The sequence below is a fragment of the Aotus nancymaae genome, unplaced genomic scaffold (assembly GCF_030222135.1).
Source record: "Aotus nancymaae isolate 86718 unplaced genomic scaffold, 86718_ANA_hifiasm-v0.15.2.pri h1tg000057l, whole genome shotgun sequence".
NCBI classification, from domain to species: Eukaryota; Metazoa; Chordata; class Mammalia; order Primates; family Aotidae; genus Aotus; species Aotus nancymaae.
In genome coordinates, this window is record NW_026988471.1 from 14,462,634 (window position 1) to 14,483,409 (window position 20,776).

General features: G+C 37.7%; 1 protein-coding gene across 2 annotated transcripts in view; it reads right to left on the minus strand.

Moving 5' to 3' along the window:
• NBAS (NBAS subunit of NRZ tethering complex) overlaps positions 1–20,776 on the minus strand; it is a 372,519-nt gene that overhangs the window by 300,165 nt on the left and 51,578 nt on the right. For both annotated transcript variants that reach the window (XM_064363868.1, XM_064363867.1), the window contains one exon: positions 16,808–16,876. In XM_064363868.1, coding sequence (XP_064219938.1) covers positions 16,808–16,876 — 69 coding nt within the window. The remainder of the gene's footprint in view (positions 1–16,807; positions 16,877–20,776) is intronic.

Here is a 20,776-nt window from a genome sequence, read left to right on the forward strand (position 1 = left end):
TTTGGCAACACACAGCCTACATCCGCAAATGACAATAGAACTTGGGGGCAGATGACCCCTCAGAAGGGTCACGAAGTTTCCAGTTAGCCAATGCCTGCACTGTTCTCTATTGCTGCTCCAGTATCGGGGTCAAGTACTAGCTACAGAACTGAAAATGAAACATGACTATACTGAAAATTAAAATTTTTACACTGATCCAATTCACTAAATTATATTATCAGCCTGGCCTCTGCAGACATTTAAGCCCTCAAGTCTCAAATGACTAAGGTGGCTTAGCCATGAAAAACAGAACAATTTCGGGAGGTCAGGAACATTGCTGAATGAGTACATAGAATGAAAAGATTAGCATCCTCTAATCGCTTTACTAAAGACTAAAATTACTTTAATGAGATATAATAGGTTAATCCCAGAATCCCACAATTAAATGTAGGACTGAAATACAAATGCTTGAAAAAAGAGAAGCAAGAAAAGCAAAAGTACTTCAAAGCAAAATTTTAAATCTATCACCTCCCTTCCTCTGAGATGGGATCAGGGAAAGCAGTAGAGGACAAAGGGCCTCACCTCCTCCCTCCTCAACTTTAAAGTCAATAAACTCCATGGTTTTGTATAAGGCAGGCCTCAGAAGCATAGATTTTTACCAGCCAAAAGAATTCTGCCCATCTTTCAGATTTCACAAAGAAAGAGATGAAAGTCCTTAAGGGTACAGACACTTGCCCGTGATCATTCAAGTGTGCAGAGCAAAATATGAACTAAATGCAGATGTTTTCAATCCCAATCATGGCCATTCCATGAGCCATGACTATAGTCCTCACCTGGACCCTGGCCTAGTTTCTAGTAGTCACAAGCAAGTTCCTCAGGAGAAATTATGGTCAAGTATAATTTATTGTTTTGATCACTTGAATCATTAGTCATGTGTGATCCGTATGGTAACTCTCAGGTATTATAAATGTTCCATTATACAACTCCACTGAAAGTGCTCTGAAAGCAAGAAAAAAGTTTATGAATCTCTTTAACAACAACAAAAGTACACTGAATAATTTGACAACAGCAATACGACCAGGAAAGCAATGAATAAATATGTAGTTTTTTAATTTTTAAAAAAACTCTTCTCTCCCAGTGGAGTTCAAGATATGCTACCCCAAAATATGTCATGTTAGCATTTGAGCAAACATCAGAAGCAGGAAGGTCACTCTCACCTTCCTCCCACCCTTCCTCCATGAGGCAGGTCATAAAATCTAGGAAGGATTTTCTGACCTCCCGCTAAAAGCAAGTCATGATCCTCATTCCAGAGGTGCCCTCACAAAACCCGGAAGAAAAGAACATCCTTATCTCTAAAGACAGAGTCACAGGAAGAATGTGAACACACAGGCTTTGTCAAGTTCCTCCAAGTTTGCTGCTATTAAATTATACTTATCCAATCATGCTTCCACAACTATCCAGTTTTCTTCTTCAAAGCTAGCATTAAAAATACACAGGTCTACCCATTTCTTCGAGTCTCCATTTCCTTAGGAAAGCTCTCATGTCACATAACATTTACAGTAAATACATCAGTATGTTTCTCTTGCTAATCTGTGTTTTGTTGTAGGAGCCTCATCTATGAATCTAAGAAAGGAAAGAGAAAAGACATTGTTCCTCCTCTACATTCCTCCCTTTCCTTTCTCAGATCTGGACCAAGCGGACCTAACAAACCTCTACAGAACTCTCCACCCCAAACCCACAGAATACACATTCTTCTCAGCACCACATTGCACTTACTCTAAAATTAACCACATAATTGGAAGGAAATCACTCCTCAGAAAATGCAAAAGATTGGAAATCATAACAAACAGTCTCTCAAACCACAGTGCAATCAAATTAGAACTCAGGATTAAGAAACGCACTCAAAACTGCACAACTTCATGGAAACTGAACAACCTGCTCCTGAATGACTACTGGATAAATAATGAAATGAAGGCAGAAATAAAGATGTTCTTCAAAACCAATGAGAATGAAGACGCAACGTACCAGAATCTCTGGGACACATTTAAAGCAGTGTCTAAAGGAAAATTTATAGCAATAAATGCCCACATAAGAAGCAAGGAAAGACCTAAAATCGACACCCTATCATCACAATTTTAAAAACCAGAGGTGTAAGATCAAACAAACTCAAAAGCTAGCAGAAGACAAGAAATAACTAAGAACAGAGCAGAACTGAAGGAGACAGAGACACAGAAAACCCTTCAAAAAAGAATCAATAAATCCAGGAGCTGGTTTTTTGAAAAGGTCAACAAAATAGATAGACCGCTAGCCAGTCCAATAAAAAAGAAAAGAGAGAAGAATCGAATAGATGCAATAAAAAATGATAAAGGGGATATCACCATCAATTCCACAGAAATACAAACTACTATCAGAGATTACTACAAGCAACTCTATGCACACAAACCAGTAAATCTAGAAGAAATGGATAAATTCCTGGACACTTATACCCTCCCAAGACTAAACCAGGAAGAAGTTGAATCTCTGAATAGACCAATAACAAGGTCTGAAGTTAAGGCAGCAATTAATAGCCTACCAACCAAAAAAAGTCCAGATCTGGACGAGTTCACAGCCAAATTCTATGAGACGTACAAAGAGGAGGTGGTACCATTTCTTCTGAAACTATTCCAAACAATACAAAAAGAGGGAATCCTCCCTAACTCAGTTAATGAGACCAACATCATCCTGATACCAAAACCTGGCACAGATACAACTAAAACGGAAAATTTCAGGCCAATATCCATGATGAATATCAATGCAAAAATCTTCAATAAAATACTGGCAAACCGAATACAACAGCATATCAATAAGCTTACCCATCACGACCAAGTCAGCTTCATCCTGGGGATGCAGAGCGGGTTCAACATATGCAAATCTATAAACATAATCCATCACATAAACAGAACCAAAGTAAAAAACCACATGATTATCTCAAGATGCAGAGAAGGCCTTCGACAAATTTCAACAGACCGTTATGCTAAAAACTCTCCATAAACTAGGTATCGATGGAATGTATCTCAAAATAATAAAAGCTATTTACGACAAACCCATAGCCAATATCATACTGAATGGGCAAAAACTAGAAGCATTCCCTTTGAAAACTGACACTAGCCAAGGGTGCCCTCTCTCACCATTCCTATTCAACATAGTATTGGAAGTTCTAGCCAGAGCAATCAGGCAAGAAAAAGAAATAAAGGTATTCAATTAGCAAAAGAGGAAGTCGAATTGTCTCTCTTTGCAGACAACATGACTGTATATTTTGAAGACCCCATCATCTCAGCCCCAAATCTCCTTAAGATGTTAAGTAACTTCAGCAAAGTCTCAGGGTACAAAATCAATGTGCAAAAATCACAAGCATTCCTATATACCAATAACAGTCACCCAGAGAGCCAAAACATGAGTGAACTCCCATTCACAATTGCTACAAAGAGAATAAAATACCTAGGAATACAACTAACAAAGGACATGAAGGACCTCCTCAAGGAGAACTAAAAAGTATATAAGAGAGAACAAAAACAGATGGAAAAACATTCTATGTTCATGGTTAGGAAGAATCAATACCATGAAAATGGCCATACTGCCCAAGGTAATCTATAGATTCAATGCTATCCACATCAAGCTACCACTGACCTTCCTCACAGAACTTGAAAAAACAACCTTAAGCTTCATATGGAACCAAAAAAGAGCCCACATAGCCAAGACAATCCTAAGCAAAAGGAACAAAGCTGAAGGCATCACGTTACCTGATTTCAAACTATACTACAAGGGTACAGTAATCAAAACAGCATGGTACTGGTACCAAAACAGAGATATAGACCAATGGAACAGAACAGAAGCCTCAGAAGTAATGCCACACACCTACAACCATCTGGTCTTTGACAAATCTAACAAAAACAAGCAATCAGAAAAGGATTCCCTTTTTAATAAATGGCATTGGGAAAACTGGCTAACCATGTGCAGAAAGCTAAAACCAGACCCCTTCCTTATACCTTATACAAAAATTAACTCCAGATGGATTAAAGATTTAAACATAAGACATAACACCATTAGAAAACATAGGCAATACCATTCAGGACATAGGCATAGGCAAGGACTTCATGATTAAACACCAAAAGCAATGGCAACAAAAGCCAAAATAGACAAATGGGATCTAATTAAACTTAAGAGCTTCTATACAGCAAAAGTAACAATCATTAGAATGAACTGCCAGCCAACAGAATGGGAAAAAATGTTTGCAATCTACCCATCTGACAAAGGGCTAATATCCAGAATCTACAAAGAACTAAATCTAATTAAACTTAAGAGCTTCTATACAGCAAAAGTAACAATCATTAGAATGAACTGCCAGCCAACAGAATGGGAAAAAATGTTTGCAATCTACCCATCTGACAAAGGGCTAATATCCAGAATCTACAAAGAACTAAATCTAATTAAACTTAAGAGCTTCTATACAGCAAAAGTAACAATCATTAGAATGAACTGCCAGCCAACAGAAAGGGAAAAAATTTTTGCAATCTACCCATCTGACAAAGGGCTAATATCCAGAATCTACAAAGAACTAAAACAAATTTACAAGAAAAAAAAAAACAAGCCCATCAAAAATTGGGTGAAGGATATGAACAGACACTTTTCAAAAGAAGACATTTATGCAGCCAACAAACATATGAAAAAATGCTCATCATCACTGGTTATTAGAGATATGCAAATCAAAACCACATTGAGATACCATCTCACACCAGTTAGAATGGCGATCATTAAAAAATCTGGAGTCAACAAATGCTGGAGAGGATGTGGAGAAATAGGAACGCTTTCACACTGTTGGTGGGAGTATAAATTAGTTCAATCATTGTAGAAGACAGTGTGGCAATTCCTCAAGGATCTAGAAATAGAAATACCATTTTACCCAGCAATCCCATTACTGGGTATATGCCCAAAGGATTATAAATCAATCTATTATAAAGACATATACACATGTATGTTCATTGAGGCACTGTTTACAATAGCAAAGACCTGGAACCAACCCAATGCCCATCAATGATAGACTGGATAAAGAAAATGTGGCACATATACACCATGGAATGCCAAGCAGCCATAAATAAGGATGAGTTCATGTCCTTTGCAGGGACATGGATGAAGCTGGAAACCATCATTTTCAGCAAACTGACACAAGAACAGAAAACCAAATACCGCATGTTCTCACTCGTGAGTGGGTATTAAACAATGAGAACACATGGACACAGGGAGGGAAACATCACACAATGAGGCTTGTTGGGGAATGGTGGGTTAAGGGAGGGATAGAGGAGGTGGGGAGATTGGGGAGGGATAACATTATGAGAAATACCTAATGTAGGTGATGGAGGGATGGAGGCAGCAAACCACTATGGCATGTGTATACCTATGTAACAATCCTGCACGATCTGCACATGTACCCCAGAACGTAAAGTATAATATAAATATATATATATATGTAAATATATATATATATATATATGAAAGGATGCCACAGTATAAAGCAATGGCAGTGTTTCCCACAGTCAAATAAATTAGAAATAATTGATGTAACATCGTGTTTGAGGAAATATGATATCCCTTCACACACAAAAAAGAAATGTAAACAATAAATTGTATTAACTAGAAAGTTCCCACTTGCTTTTCATATGGTGGATATTTGATCCGCTTAGTTTCATTAGATGCTATGATATCCACACTGCAAACACAGTATTTCGTTCTTGAACTATCTTATTGTAGAAATTTTCACTTATATATAAAACTAGAAATTACAGTATAATGAATATCCACATACCCAACAACCAGCTTCAGCAAATATTAAAATTTTTTCAGGCACATTTCATTTCTCCTTCACCAATCACCACCATGCCACAGGATTTTAAAGCAAATCCCAGTCATTATTTTGTCTATAAAAACACATCAAGTATACATTTCTTTAAAAGTCCTAAGTTATCTGCCAAACTTTCATGTGTATGCATAGTAAGATGAGAGAGTTATTAGTAGCAATTGGATTGTAGCCACTCAAGATGCTCAAGACACTTAGGTTATGTTAGAAATACAGTGTTTTCCTTCTGAAATAAAATTCTGCTCTTTTTGGGTAGAAACCTTTATTTCCGAATCAGGGTCTGACTCTGTCACCCAGGCTGGAGTGCAGTGGCATAATCTCGGCTCATTGCAACCTCCGCCTCCCAGGCTGAAGTGATTGTCCCACTTCAGCCTCCTGAGTAGCCAACACTACAGGCATGCGCCACCATGCCTGACTAATTTTTGTATTTTTTGTAGAGAGGGGCTTTCATCATGTTGCTCAGGCTGGTCTCAAACTCCTGAACTCAAGTGATTTGCGTGCCTCGGCGTACTGAAGTACTGAGATTAAAGGTATAAGTCACTGCACTCGGCCCATAGAAACATTTCTGAATGCCTGTATAACTTGCAGGGGGGGGTCTGGTCCAGGGAATAATTCATTATCCCAATAGTAACTGTGGACCAAAATCTCGAGCCAGTTAGAAAATCCATGCTACATTCTATGAACAGAGTCTGTGGTATTTGAGTGTCTGTTGATGGGTAATCTGGTTTGGCTCTGTATCCACACCCAAATCTCATATTGAATTATTGTAATCCCTGTGTGTCAGGGGAGGGACCTAGTGGGAGGTGACTGGATCAAGAGGGCAGATTTTCCGCATGCTGTTCTCATGCTAGTGAGTTCTCTTGAGATCTGATGGTTTAAAACTATGCAGCAGTTCCACCCTTGTTCTGTCTCTTCCTACTGCCATTAAGACGTGCCTTGTTTCCCCTTTGTCTTCCACCATGATTGTAAATTTCCTGAGGACTCCCCAGCCATGTGAAACTCTGAGTCAATTAAACCTCTTTTCTTTATAAATTACCCAGTCTCAGGTAGTTCTTTACAGCAGTGAGAAAACTGACTAATACAATGGGCAAAGGAGAGAATACCAGAGTTTATGCCTTGGAAATGGGAAGATGTGGCTTTTCAAGCAACTCTATATCACAATAAAAGTAAACCTCGGCTGGGCCTAGTGGCTCATGCCTGTAATCCCTGCATTTTGGGAGGTCAAGGCAGGGTGGATCATCTGAGGTCAGGAGTTCAATACCAGCCTGGCCAACATGGTGAAATCCCATCTCTACAAAAATACAAAAATTGGCCAGGCATGATGGCAGGTGCCTGTAGTCCCAGCTACCTGGAAGGCTTAGGCAGGAGAATGACTTGAACCTAGGAAGTGGAGGTTGCCTTGAACCGAGATTGCACCATTGTACTCTAGGCTGGGTAACAGAACAAGACTCCAGATGGAAAAAAAAAAAAAAAGGTGAACCTCAGACATTTAAACCATGATTCTTCATACTGTATTAAGATTGCTCAGCACAAATAAATAGTAACCTTGTTTTCTTCATTTGAATTAAGCAGTTGTAAAGGCAATAAAATTTAAATGTAAATGCAATTTTCTCTTTTTTTTTTTTAGAGACGTAGTCTCTCTGTCACCCATGCTGGAGTGCAGTGGCATGATCACAGCTCACAGCAACATCCACCTCAAGGCTCTGAGGATTCTGCAGGCTCAGCCTCCCAAGTAGCTGGGATTATAGCATCTGCCACCACGCCAGGCTGATTTTTGTATTTTTAGTAGAGATGGAGTTTCACCATGTTGGCCAAGCTGGTCTTGAACTCCTGACCTCAGGTGAGCCACCTACTTCAGCCTCCCCAAATGCTGGGATTAAAGGCATGAGCCACCACACCCAGCCACAGTATTCACTTTCGTTAAATTAAGTCTTACAAACTTCTTTCACATTCCTCAGCTATGAATGTTGTTTGTATTTTAATCATCACGTCAACAACTGAAATGTTGGTCAAGAACATTCAATTTGGCTCTACCACTAGTAGTTATGTGACCTTAGGCACATTAGTTAACTATCATAAGTGACAGAGACATTCTCTCTGTTTGAAATAAAAATAACAACATCTACACATTGTAACATTACCCCAAGGATAAAATTAGGGTGTATGTAAAGTCATTTAATGCACTTACCATATGACTCAGCTTTCTAAACATAGAAGTTAGCATGAAGATTGGATTCTACCTGAATCTATAATAACACAACTTAGTCGTGAATTCCAATAACATGAATCATTCATTTGCCACTCTTAACTTGAACCATAGTAAGACCTTTTATATTAGGGGCATATATTGATAATTAATTCTTCTAACTTCTACCTAGTACTTTACCTAGCCTCACTAACCACTTTATATGCTCTCTGAGTATAGAAACTCCATCCACATTATATAAATGCTAAAATACAAGAGCTGAAATAAGACAACAAAGAGTGATGTTCCCAAGAAAGGAGGGTATCAGAATCACATGGATACCTGCTCCACTCCCAGCACTTAGGATAAATAGAAATCTAGGCTGAAAAAACATGGCATGTGTTCCTTGAAAAAACTCCCAGTTATCTCTGATATGCATCTCCACTTGTAATCTTCCACTTTAATTCTGCATTTTTACACTCTAGTTTCATTTTGCCAAGGAGACAGCCAAAGCCCAGACACTCATGTGGCATGCCGCAAATGACCTGACAAGACTCTGTGGCAGCAATACAAGAAATTCTCCTAACACGCAGGGAACATCTCTTTGCATTTACAATAGGCAATTTCCTCAATGCATTGCACAGAAAATGGTGAGTAGTCTCTTGCCAAAATGCTGACCAGGCACTTGATAAGTACTGTTTATGTAAATGGAAACTGGGGGAAGTTATGCACACTCCAATAGTGCGAGAGTAAAAAGAGAGCCTGGAGCAATTGGCGCTCTATAAGCTCCCAAAACCAACCAGCCTGCACCCACTTGTACAGGGCAAGTCTCACACTAATATCATCAAAAAGATATTATGATCTTCTTGATAAAAGAGAACACTACCACCTATACAGTTGTCTGCCTAAAAAAGCAAAAACTAAAAATAAAAATATAAATCTACATGACCTTTAAATCCAACTACTAATTTATAAGAACACATGGACACAAAAGGACAGAAGAATAAAGCAACCATCACTATAAAGATGCAATGAGTAAAACAAAAAAACTTTCTTCAACAAAATAATTTTTTTTTTTTTTGAGATGGAGTCTTGCCCTGTCGCCAGGCTGGAGTGCAGTGGTGCGATCTTGGCTCACTGAAAGCTCCGCCTCCCGGGTACAAGTGATTCTCCTGCCTCAGCCTCCAAGTAGTTGGGACTACAGGCACACGTCACCACACCTAGCTAATTTTCTATTTTTACTAGAAACAGGGTTTCACCACGTTGGCCAGGATGGTCTCCATCTCTTGATCTTGTGATCTGCCCACCTCAGCCTTCCAAAGTGCTGGAATTAGAGGCATGAGCCACCACACTCAGCCAACAAATAGTTTATAAGAGAAAAAAAGATGATATGAAGGAGGGACTAGCAGATAGATAAAAAAGAGACCTAGAATATATATATTTTTAAAAAGCCAGATTGTTAGAGATAAAAAATTCCGTAATAAAAGTATAAATAAAGAATCTAAGCCATAATAATGGCTGCTTGTGGAAGGAGGGTGGGAACTGTGTTTGTGACAGGGTCCATGGAAGGTAGCTGGCAGAGTCCTGTTTCTGCCCTGGATAATGGTTACAAGGTTATGTGCCTTTTCAATGTCAAACAAGAACCACTTTGCACCCAGTAGGAATACCGGAATAAAAGACAGATAATAGCAAGTGTTGGCAAGGATGTGGAGAAACTGGAAATGCCATACTCTGACATTAGGAACAGAAAATGGTGCTGCCACCTTGGAAAACTGTCTGACAAATCCTCAAATGGCTAAACATAATCATAAGATCCAGGAATTCCACTCCAAGAAAAATTAAAAGATATTTCCACAAAAGAACTTGCACACAAATTCACAGCAGCATTATTTATAATAGCCAAAAAGTAGAAACAACATGAGTGTTGTTATATGAGTGTTCTTCATCTATTATAAATGATGAGAAAAAAACACTGTGATTGAGTGAGTGAGTGAGAGTGTGTATGCATGTATGTCTCTGTGTGTGTGTGTGTGTGTGTGTGTGTGTGTGTGTGTGTGTGTGTAGGAACTGTATTTAAACTGAAGGACTGTAAGTCTGAGAATATGAAGACAGGGCTGATGCCCATAGATGAAAAGAAATTAAGTAATGAGAAAAGATAAGAGAACACTATTCCCAATAGAAAAAAACAGAGTCCACAAAGAAAAGAACGTGGCACCCTTGAAGAGCTAAGATAAGCCCAACATAACTAAAAGAGAATGAGCCAGTGGTATGAGATCAGTCTGCAGAGATAGTCATGGGCCAGCTTATGAAATGTCTTTTTGGATAATGTTAAGAATTTTAGTCTGTCATCATTCTTAGTTCAACAGAAAGCCATTGAAGGCTTTCTTTAAGCAAGAAAGTAAGCTTATCTGACTTACATTTTTTAAGTCACTAAGGATGCTAAGCGAATTGATTAAGTATCTGCTAACACAGGAGAGATGAAAAATTACAAGACGGTGATAGCCATAGAAGAAAAAAGAAGTAGAAAGATTCCAATTACACTCTGAAGATGATACTGGCAGCAAAGGTGTTAGATTAGATTAGCTGAGAGGATGAAGGACAGGGTGGTACCAGCAATAATTTTCAGGTATCTCCCTTTGGGAAACAGATAGATTACGGAGGCAATCAAGTCAAAGGCAGAAATGGTTAGGAAAAGAAAGATGAGAAGCTATCAGAATTTTGTTTTGGAAATGTTTGATTTAAAATGCCTGAAGGCTACCCTACTGAAGCTGTCAAGTAAGCAGCAGGGTATACAAATCTGAAGCGCAGAGGAGAACTGGGCTATAGATGCCAGCTTAGGACTTCTTGGGATCTGAAAGGTATTGAAAATCTGAAAATATTCATATTTTATACATTAAGAAGTATGAAATATATTGATGTTTATAGCATCCCAAAGCCACAGAACACACATTTAATGTGCACGTAGTAACACCTATAAGTAGGTATTAAAATTACTTTTAATGATAAAAAAATTAGTAAAAATCTCCTTGTATTTTACTATAGTGTACTTCTATGTCATCCATAATAACTGAGGACCAATTCTATCAGGACATATGTTTTTAAAAGCTTTTCTAATAAATTATCGAAGGAACTAAAATTTTACAACTTTTTCCCCTAAATATACTATAGCTTTATTCTTTGTAACTAATCTGTCTGCAAAATGGGTGATCAGCAAAAACATTTACCGAGTGTATAAAGTACATGTAGGGGTGTACAGAAAAGGGAAGTAGGTCACCCATTCTCCACTAAGTTATTTCAGCTTTCTTCTCTGGAGGGCCCATAAAAGAACATGGCAGCAATACAGTACCAAACTACCACAGATGCTAGAATTCTACATACCAAGGTTTAAATCCCAGCTATGCCACTCACTCTAAAACCTTAATTTTTCTAATCTGATTCTAATCTATAAAATCTGGATAATACTACTATGCCTTTTGGGTTGTGAGGTTTTAAAGATAATTAAAGTATATATATTTGTCCCAATAATAAAAATATTTATACATACACACAGTGCCTTGCATATAAACATTTAAAATGGGACTATTCAAAAAATAACAGATGTTGGCAAGGTGGTGGAGAAAAAGAAACGCTTACACACTGCTAGTGGGAGCGTAAATTAGTTCAACCATTGTGGAAGACAGTGTGGTAATTCCTCAAAGACCTAAAAACGGAAATACCATTCGACCCAGTAATCCCTTTACTGGGTGATATGGCCCGGATCTGTGTCCCCACCCAAATCTCATGTCGAACTGGAGGAGGGGCCTGATGGGAGGTAACTGAATCACAGGAAGATTTCCCCTTGGTGTTCTCGTGATAGTGAGTTCTCACAAAATCTGATGGTTTAAACGTGTGTGGCACTTACCCATTTGCACTCTCTCTCTCCTGCTCTGCCATGGTAAAGATGTGTTTCCTTCCTCTTCACCTTCCTTCATGACTGTAAGTTTCCTGAGGCCTCCCAGTCATGCTTCCTGTTACTCTTTTCTTCATAAATTACCCAGTTCAGGTAGTTGAATACTTTTTTTTTTTGAGACAGAGTTTTGCTCCATCACCCAGGCTGTAGTACAGTGGTGAAATTCTTGGCTCACTTTAACCTCTACCCTCTGAGCTCAAGGGATCCTCCCACCCCAGCCTTCCAAGTAGCCAGGATGACAAGTGTGTGCTACCATACCCAGCTAATTTTTGTATTTTTAGTAAAAATGGGGTTTTACCATGTTAGTCAGTCTGATCTCAAACTCCTGACCTCAAGTGATCTGCCTGCCTCAGCCTCCCAAGTGCTGGGATTACAGGCGTAACCCACTGTTGTAGTTCTTTGTAGTAGTGTGAGAACGGACTAGTACATTGGGTATACAGCCAGGGAAATATACATCATTCTATCATAAAGACACATGCACACACATGTTCACTGCAGCACTAATCACAATAGCAAAGACATGGAATAAACCTAAATGCCCATCAATGATAGACTGGATACAGAAAATGTGGTACATACGTGGAATACTATCCTGCCATAAAAAAGAACAACATTATGTCCTTTTCAGCAACATGGATAGAGCTGGAGGCCATTATCCTTAGAAAACTAGCGCAGGAACAGAAAACCAAATACTGCATGTTCTTACTTGTAAGTAGGAGCTAAAGGATGAGAACATATGGACACACAGAGGAAAGCAACACATACTGGGGCCTATGAAAAAGTGGAGGGTGGGAGGAAGGAGAGGATAAGGAAAAATAACTAATGGGACTAGGCTTAATAGCTGGGTGATGAAATGACCTGCACATGTACCCCTAAACTTACGATAAAAGTTAAATTAAATTTAAAAAAAAAAAGTAAAATGAGACTATTTTAAAATATTTTTACTGAGAAGGCATAGTGATCTTTTATTAAGAAAAACTGTATGAATTGTTAAAAAATGAACACAAATAAATTGTCAAGAAATACAGCTTTATAGCAAAGAGTGAATATCACTTGTATCTGCTGCAATCCACTCTGTTCCACTAGCTCCAATATCCATTTGTTCTTTCCTAATTAAAAATGCTATTAAAGTCTTCTACTACTGGCAGCAGTATTTGGAGAATGAGTTGTACTTTCTCTCAAACATTGCAATAAAACTTCCTAACTAACTGTCCCTTCCAAGACAGGGTTTTTTAAAGTGTTAAACATCAGAACTTTGTACTGAAATTAATCACCTGTCATCTAATTTAACAGAATTAAAAATGAGTGATTTCCAATTTCCTATAACTTTCAAGTATATAGTCTGTATTAAAAAGAGCACTGTTTTCTTGAGCATACATTCTGAAGTACTACATATTCTTAAAGAAAAAATACTCAGATCCATAAAAAACAAATTTCTAAGAGCTGCTCTTTCAACAGTCCACAAGAACTTATTGAACATTACGAATTCAATAATATTAGGTGTCAGGCATTGTTGTACACTGTAGAAGTCAGCAATGAACCAAACAAACATAAATTCCCACCCTCAAGAAGTTTACTACACATTCTAGCCCACTATGTTTTAGAAGTCTAATAAACACACACACACACACACACACACACACACAAAATTAGAAATCTATCCTTCAAATCAAAATAAAGTCAGCCTCAAAAGCCTGATTAAACAGCCTGTGACAAAAACACTGTAAATGCATGAACGAAAGAAGAAAGCCATTTGAAAAATAAAAAAATTCCAAGCCAATATCCTTTATAAAAGAATATAAATAATTCTTATTTTTAATATATTCTCTTAAAAGATAATATATGCCAGACAACAAGAAGTTATTATTTAAAGCCACATAAGTTTTGGGTATAATAAATAATAATTCAAAAAGAACATGTGGACTACTAATTATTAATTCTATAATTCAGGACATAAAGAAATTAACAGAGAGCTAACAGTCATCACCATTATTATTTACTAAGTGTCTGCAATATGACAATCACTGTGTTAGCTATTTTATGTATAGTACCTCTAATACTGTACAATCCCAGTGTTGCCACTTTATAGTCTCACAAGTTGTTTAAATGAACTAAATATTCATCATATGGTTATACAGGAAAGCAGATTCATTTTGTAAAGATACTAGTAGTTCAGAGGAACGCTTTTTTTTTTTGAAACAGGGTCTCACTCTGTCCTCCAGGTTGCAGTGCAGTGGCACGATCATGGGTCACTGCATCCTCAACCTCCTGGGCTCAAGTAATCCTCCCACCTCAGCCTCCCAAAGAGCTGGGATAACAGGCCTAAGCCACCACACCAGGCCAAGAGGACCACATTTGAAGAGAAACATAATTGTTGCCAAACTTGAGTAGTAAAATAGGTAATTCTTTCTAAGACACTAAGTAATTTACCATCTCTGCTACTTTAAAACTCATCTGAGTTTCTGTTTCTTCCAAATTATCAACTAAAGGTTTAAGACAATAACCAACTAGAAGTGGTGAAAACAAGCACTGGATCATAAACCAACAGAAGACCCAACACATCTCTGACACTGTCTAGATAAGTGAGTTTAGGTGCACATTTATCTTGAGGCCTTAATCCCTTCATCAATAAAAAGTAGGCATCATAATACCAGTGTAGGTAATGCAAACTTCCTGTGAGATCTGAGAAAATACTTGTCAAAGTGTTACAGTAATAAGAAATTATTAGATAAGCCCTATGAGCTCTTTCAGCTCTAAAATTATAGTACAGTCATGCATCACTTAACAACAGGGAGATGTTCTGCAAAATGCGTCATTAGGTGATTCTGTCATTGTGAAAACAGCACACATAGAGTGTACTTACACAAACCTAGATGGTGTAGCCTACTATGCACCTAGGCTGGATGGTATAGCCTATTGTTCCCAGGCTACAAACCTGCTCAGCATGTTGCTGAAGACTGTGGGCAACTGGAACACAATGGTAAGTACTTGTGTATCTCAACACAGAAAAGGTACTGTAAAAATATGGCGTAAAAGATAAAAAATGGAACATCTGTATAAGGGTATTCACTATGAATGGAGCCTGCAGAAGTAGAAGTTGCTTTGGGTGAGTCAGTGAGTGAGTGGCGAGTGAATGTGAAGGCCTAGGACATTACTGCACATGACTGCAGACTATAAACACTGTCACTCAGACTATACTACATTTATTTTTAAATATTTTCTTTCTTCAATAATAAATTAGCCTTATGTTACTGTAACTTTTTTATTTTATAAACTTTTTTCTACCTTTTTGACTTTTGTGATAACAGCTTAAAACACAAATACACGGTGGCTCAAGCCTATAATCCCAGCACTTTGGGAGGCCGAGGCGGGTGGATCACGAGGTCAAGAGATCGAGACCATCCTGGTCAACATGGTGAAACCCCGTCTCTACTAATACAAAAAATTAGCTGGGCACGGTGGCGCATGCCTGTAATCCCAGCTACTCAGGAGGCTGAGGCAGGAGAATTGCCTGAACCCAGGAGGCGGAGGTTGCGGTGAGCCGTGATCGCGCCATTGCACTCCAGTCTGGGTAACATGAGCGAAACTCCGTCTCAAAAAAAAAAACACAAACACATTGTACATATATCTGTATGAAAAAAAATTTCTTTACGTTCTTGTAATATAAACTTTTGCACTTCATTCTTTCACTTTTTAAACATTTTTTTAAAAAACTAACACACAAACACACACATTAGCCCAGGCCAACACAGGGTCAGGATCATCAACACCATCTTCTACCTCCACATCTTGTCCCACTGGAAGGTCTTGAGGGACAATAACGCTCACGGAGTTGTAATCTCCGATGATAAGAATGCCTTCCCCTGGAAGGCCTGCTGAAGGACCTGCCCAAGGCTGTTTTATGGTTAACACTTTTTTTTAATAAGTAAAAGGAGTACTCTTTAAAACAATGATAAATAGTACAGTACAGTCAAGCCCTCCACATCCACAGGTTCCACATCCTCTGATTCAACCAACTATGGATTGAAAATACAGCATTTGAGGGATATAGAACCTGCAGATATAGAGGTCTGACTTTTCATATCAGCAAGTTCTACAGGGAAAGAAAGTGAAGCAGTGAAAAAGATTAGATTATTTGATTTTCTTCCAAGACAGGAGTATGATTTGATTCCCCAGTATAGGTCAAGACTCTTCTGAAAGTCATACAGAGAAACAAATGTAACCACCTCACAGAGGCAATTCCTAAGTGTATCACTGACACTCATCTGGATGAAACTGTCTAACATCCTTGCCATGGATCCACGCTTCTCCTGCTAAGTAACAAAACAGTAACACTATGGTATTTAAAACTCAGGGTCAATGAGGCACATTTCTTCTTGGAGCATCAGCAATCTCAGATTTGGGAAAGAAGGTTTTTTTTTTTTTAAACTATTAAGCCAAAAAAGGATATATTATGAACAAGAGTGTAAAATTCACAAGATTTATAAAGATAAAATAAGAAATACAAAGATATATAATGCATCTAAGAGAATTCCTTGAGCTATATTCCCAGACCCCCAAGCGAGCTGGGTACATTCTCCATAAAATTTTTTTTTTTGAGATAAAGTTGATACCCAGTAAAATATACAAATCTTCAGCAACAGCTCTATGAATTCTTACTAATGCATATACCTATATAGTGTATAATTATGAATACATTCAAATGAAGATAAAAAAATTTGACGTTCATTCAGTTTTGACCTTAAAGGTACTTCTGGGTAAAAATGTTTGAAAAGCCCACCAGAGTTAAGCCAGTTTGCATTACCTGTTCTTGTCCCTGGCGACTGTAAAACTTGATGCTTAACATCCTGAATAATCCAAGTGTCTTTGGTACCTGGGAAATAAATGCATCATGTGAAGAAAGATTAATGAAATGACTTACCGACTTATCATTGTAAAATGTACTTTTATAATGAAATAAAAACTATAGCAAATCTAGTATTTTTTAAATGATTAAAGAAAATCACCAATAAGGTGTCAAGGATCGTGGTGAGATTCTGTTAAAAAAAAAAATCCACCAAGTGGTACAATCTTACAAAATATATCCATGAGTAAATGCTTTTTAAAATATATATCTAGTATAATTTATGCAAATCAGAATCCACTGCAAGCTCTTCTCAAATAAGGCTGCCCAAGGTTACCATTTTATCCTAACATCAGTACGGAAAAAAGTCAAAACTTCCAAAAGAAATTTCATCCATTAACAACTGATTCTATGCTTGAAAAACACCAGAAAAAGACTTCATCTTTAGAAATCAGTGTATAAAATAATTTAATATAACACATGACAATTCTTGCCTTTAGACTTAGAAATTATACCTACAAAAGCAAGGAAGGGAGATGACTATATTTTTTTCAACTGGAAAATAGGCACAGTTGAGGATGTAGCGAATTTGGAACCCTCATCCACTATTGATGGAAACATGAAACCGTACAGCCACTGTGGAAAAAGTTTTGTGATTCCTCAAAGTCTTAAACATAAAATAGCATATGACCCAGCAATTCCATCCTAGATCTATACACAAAAGAATTGAAAACAAGTGTTTAAACAAATATTAGTACATGAATGTTCACAGCAACAATATTCACAATAGTCAGAACTTCTGAGTTGAGAACATGAGGGATGGTCTTGATACACATCTCCAAATATTTCCTCCAAAAAAATCAAGAACAAGAAAGGGAGATAAATCTAGACAGAAATCATGCTCTCAGCCTAGCCTGAAGGTAGAGAATAACTCAAACTTTAAAATAACTGTAAGCAAAAAGAGAGAAATCACCAAATCCCAGTGTGTCATCTCCATTGCTCCTGCCAAACCCTATGTCCCACTCACCCCCATTGTGACCTGCCACAAGGTGCAGTGGTGAGCAAAAGCAAATTCAAAGATACCCAGTGAGGACAGAGGGGAGCTAGCAAAAATGTCTAAGATCCATCTAAAACCAAAACCACCACCAAAAAGACTAAGTCCACTCTGAGGGAAAATACTATAGAAGCATCCAAGTTGATCAGACATGGACTGCAGGGAAGGGACCCAAGTGTGGGCATGCTGTGAAGGGACAGGCTTCCAAACGACAGAACTTCTGAGGGAGAAAAAGGTCAAAAAGGAAGAAGCACCTTTTGCCAAAGGGGTGGTAAAGGGGAAAAGAAGCAAAGGGGGAAATGCAGTGTGCAGCAAGACGACAGACAACCACAACATCAAAGGAGCCACACACCCTCCTGCCACCAAAACAAAACCACAAAAATCTACTAAGGTGTTTGAACTTTACTGACAAAAGGGGGCACCATTAACCTACAAATCTTGTAAAGTATTCCAATACCATAAAAATGAACAAGAAACCAATTCACAAATACTTTGCAGACATGAGAAGATAAAAGTCAACACATATCAACAAAGAGAAATTATGGCTGAAAAAACAAGCATTAAGCAAAAGAAAACTTTAACACAGCACTCCAAAAGGAATTAAAAATAGTCAAACAAGCATCTGAGAATGTGGACAACTTGAAAAACTATCTTAAATCAAAAATTCAGTTAACTGAGAATAGAACTGGACAAGCAAAGTGAAAAACAGTTAATAATAAAAAGCTCAATAAATTCAGGAAATAAATATAACGAAAAGACAAAATTATCTAAAAAATAAAGAATAAATTACAAGGTACTCAAAGGATAATTTAATAAGGGGCTTTAAAGGAAGACATGAAAACAATGAAAAAATGAAAAGACGTGAAAAGGAAATGAGATCAAGGTAGAGGTAAAAAGAGTAACGAAAAAATACTGGAAAGAGAATATAGCAAAAAGCAGTAACATTTGGATTAGCAGAGAATCTGAAGAAGATAAACAAAACCGAAGCACAGAATATTTAAAATTATAATCCATGAAAACTTTTCAGAATTAGAAAGTAGAAAAAACTTTGAATCGAGACACTAAAAGAATCAACCCATATCCAGGAAATTTAAATTTAGAATGACCAACTCTAATATCCTCGGAAGCTATTAGATTTCAAAGATAAAGAAAATAAAGACCTCCAAGAAAAAATGATTAATAACATATGAAGGGTAAATAATTTGATGGCATCAGACTTTTCAAATCCCATACAAAGCAAAACAAGAGTAGCATTTTTTTAAAGTTTAAAGAAAAGGTGAACCAAGGATTTTATATCCAGACAAGTTTTCCCTCAAATACCAAGTTACAGCAAAACAGTTTTGAACATAAAATACAGAGACTTAAGAAACTCATCACCTATGAGCCCTTCTCAAAACATATTAGAAAATAACTTCACTAACCATAAGACAACTGGGAAAACTTCAGCAAAAGAACTGAGTAAGCATTTTAAAATACATAAATAGATGTCTAAGACTAAACTAAGCTGGGAACACAACTAGAAACCAATGTACAAATGCTATGCATGTGACAAAGCAGAAATAAAACAACTAAAAAAGGAAAGAGGAAAGCAGAATAAGCTGATGTAGTAGAAATGAAAGAATACCAAGAAGGCAAACTGGTAAAAGGCTGGAAGACATTGATAACATCTGTAAGAACAGTTTCCATGAAATGATGGAGGTAAATCTCCATTCAAGTGAATTCAAGACAGAATGGAAGGAGAGGAATTGGAAACAAGTACAGACAACTCTTGAATATTTTAAAGGAAGGAAATGAAATGGGATGGTAGCTAGAGGGCAAAGTAGAGTCTGAAGAGTTTTTGTGAGGGGAAAAATAACAGCATGCTATATGCTGATAAACCTAAAAGATAGCAAAATTCCTGATGTAAGAAGAATACCCTTCAATAAACAAGAGTGGGAGATCCAGTGGATAAACACAGGGGCTGGCCTTAGCTGGAGCAAGGACAGTTCCTCTGTCTGATAAGAGGTAGGTTACAATACAGAGGCACAGCTGCCAGCAGGTGGTGGGACAAGTATTCCTTCTGATTACTTCTATTTTTTTCAGGGAAATAGGATTTCTCATGGAAACAGGATTTCAAAAAGTCTACGTTCTTTCCACAACATTCTATATTGAAAAAGCAGCAGTAGCAGCAGCAATATTAAAAATTCAGTCAACTTTTGTTGATTATTTTCTTTTTTCTTTGAGACAGAGTCTTGCTCTGTTGCCAGGCACCAGGCTGGATTGCAGTGGCGCGATCTTGGCTCACTACCACCTATGCCTCCCGGGTTCAAGCAATTCTCCTGCCTCAGCCTCCTGAGCAGCTGAGACTACAGGCGCACGACACCACGCCCAGCTAATTTTTGTATTTTTTTAGTAGAGCCGGGGTTTCACCATGTTGGCCAGGATGGTTTCGATCTCCTGATCTCGGGATCTGCCCGCCTCGGCCTCCCAAAGTGCTGGGATAACAGGCGTGAGCTACCGCGCCCAGCCAACTTTTGTTCATTCTTATACAGTTTTCCAAAATTCTGATCTTAAAAATACAGACAATAATAAATAATTAACACTGTAGATCATCTTACAGTTTATCAAATGCCTTTACATACTACCTCATTTAAATCCTGGCAAAAGCCTTAATAGACAGTGGTAAGTGAAAAGGTGGAATTCAAACACCAGTCTTCTGTCATAGCTTATTGCACTTATTTGTCGACACAGCTGTTCTGCCAATATGCTGCAAATGCCTTGAGGGCTGTTATCAGTATTTTTATATTCCTAATAACCAGAGCAGTGATTAAATGTTGAACAAATGAATAAATAAAACCATCTCACACAAATGACACTAACATCAGTTCGGAAACTTT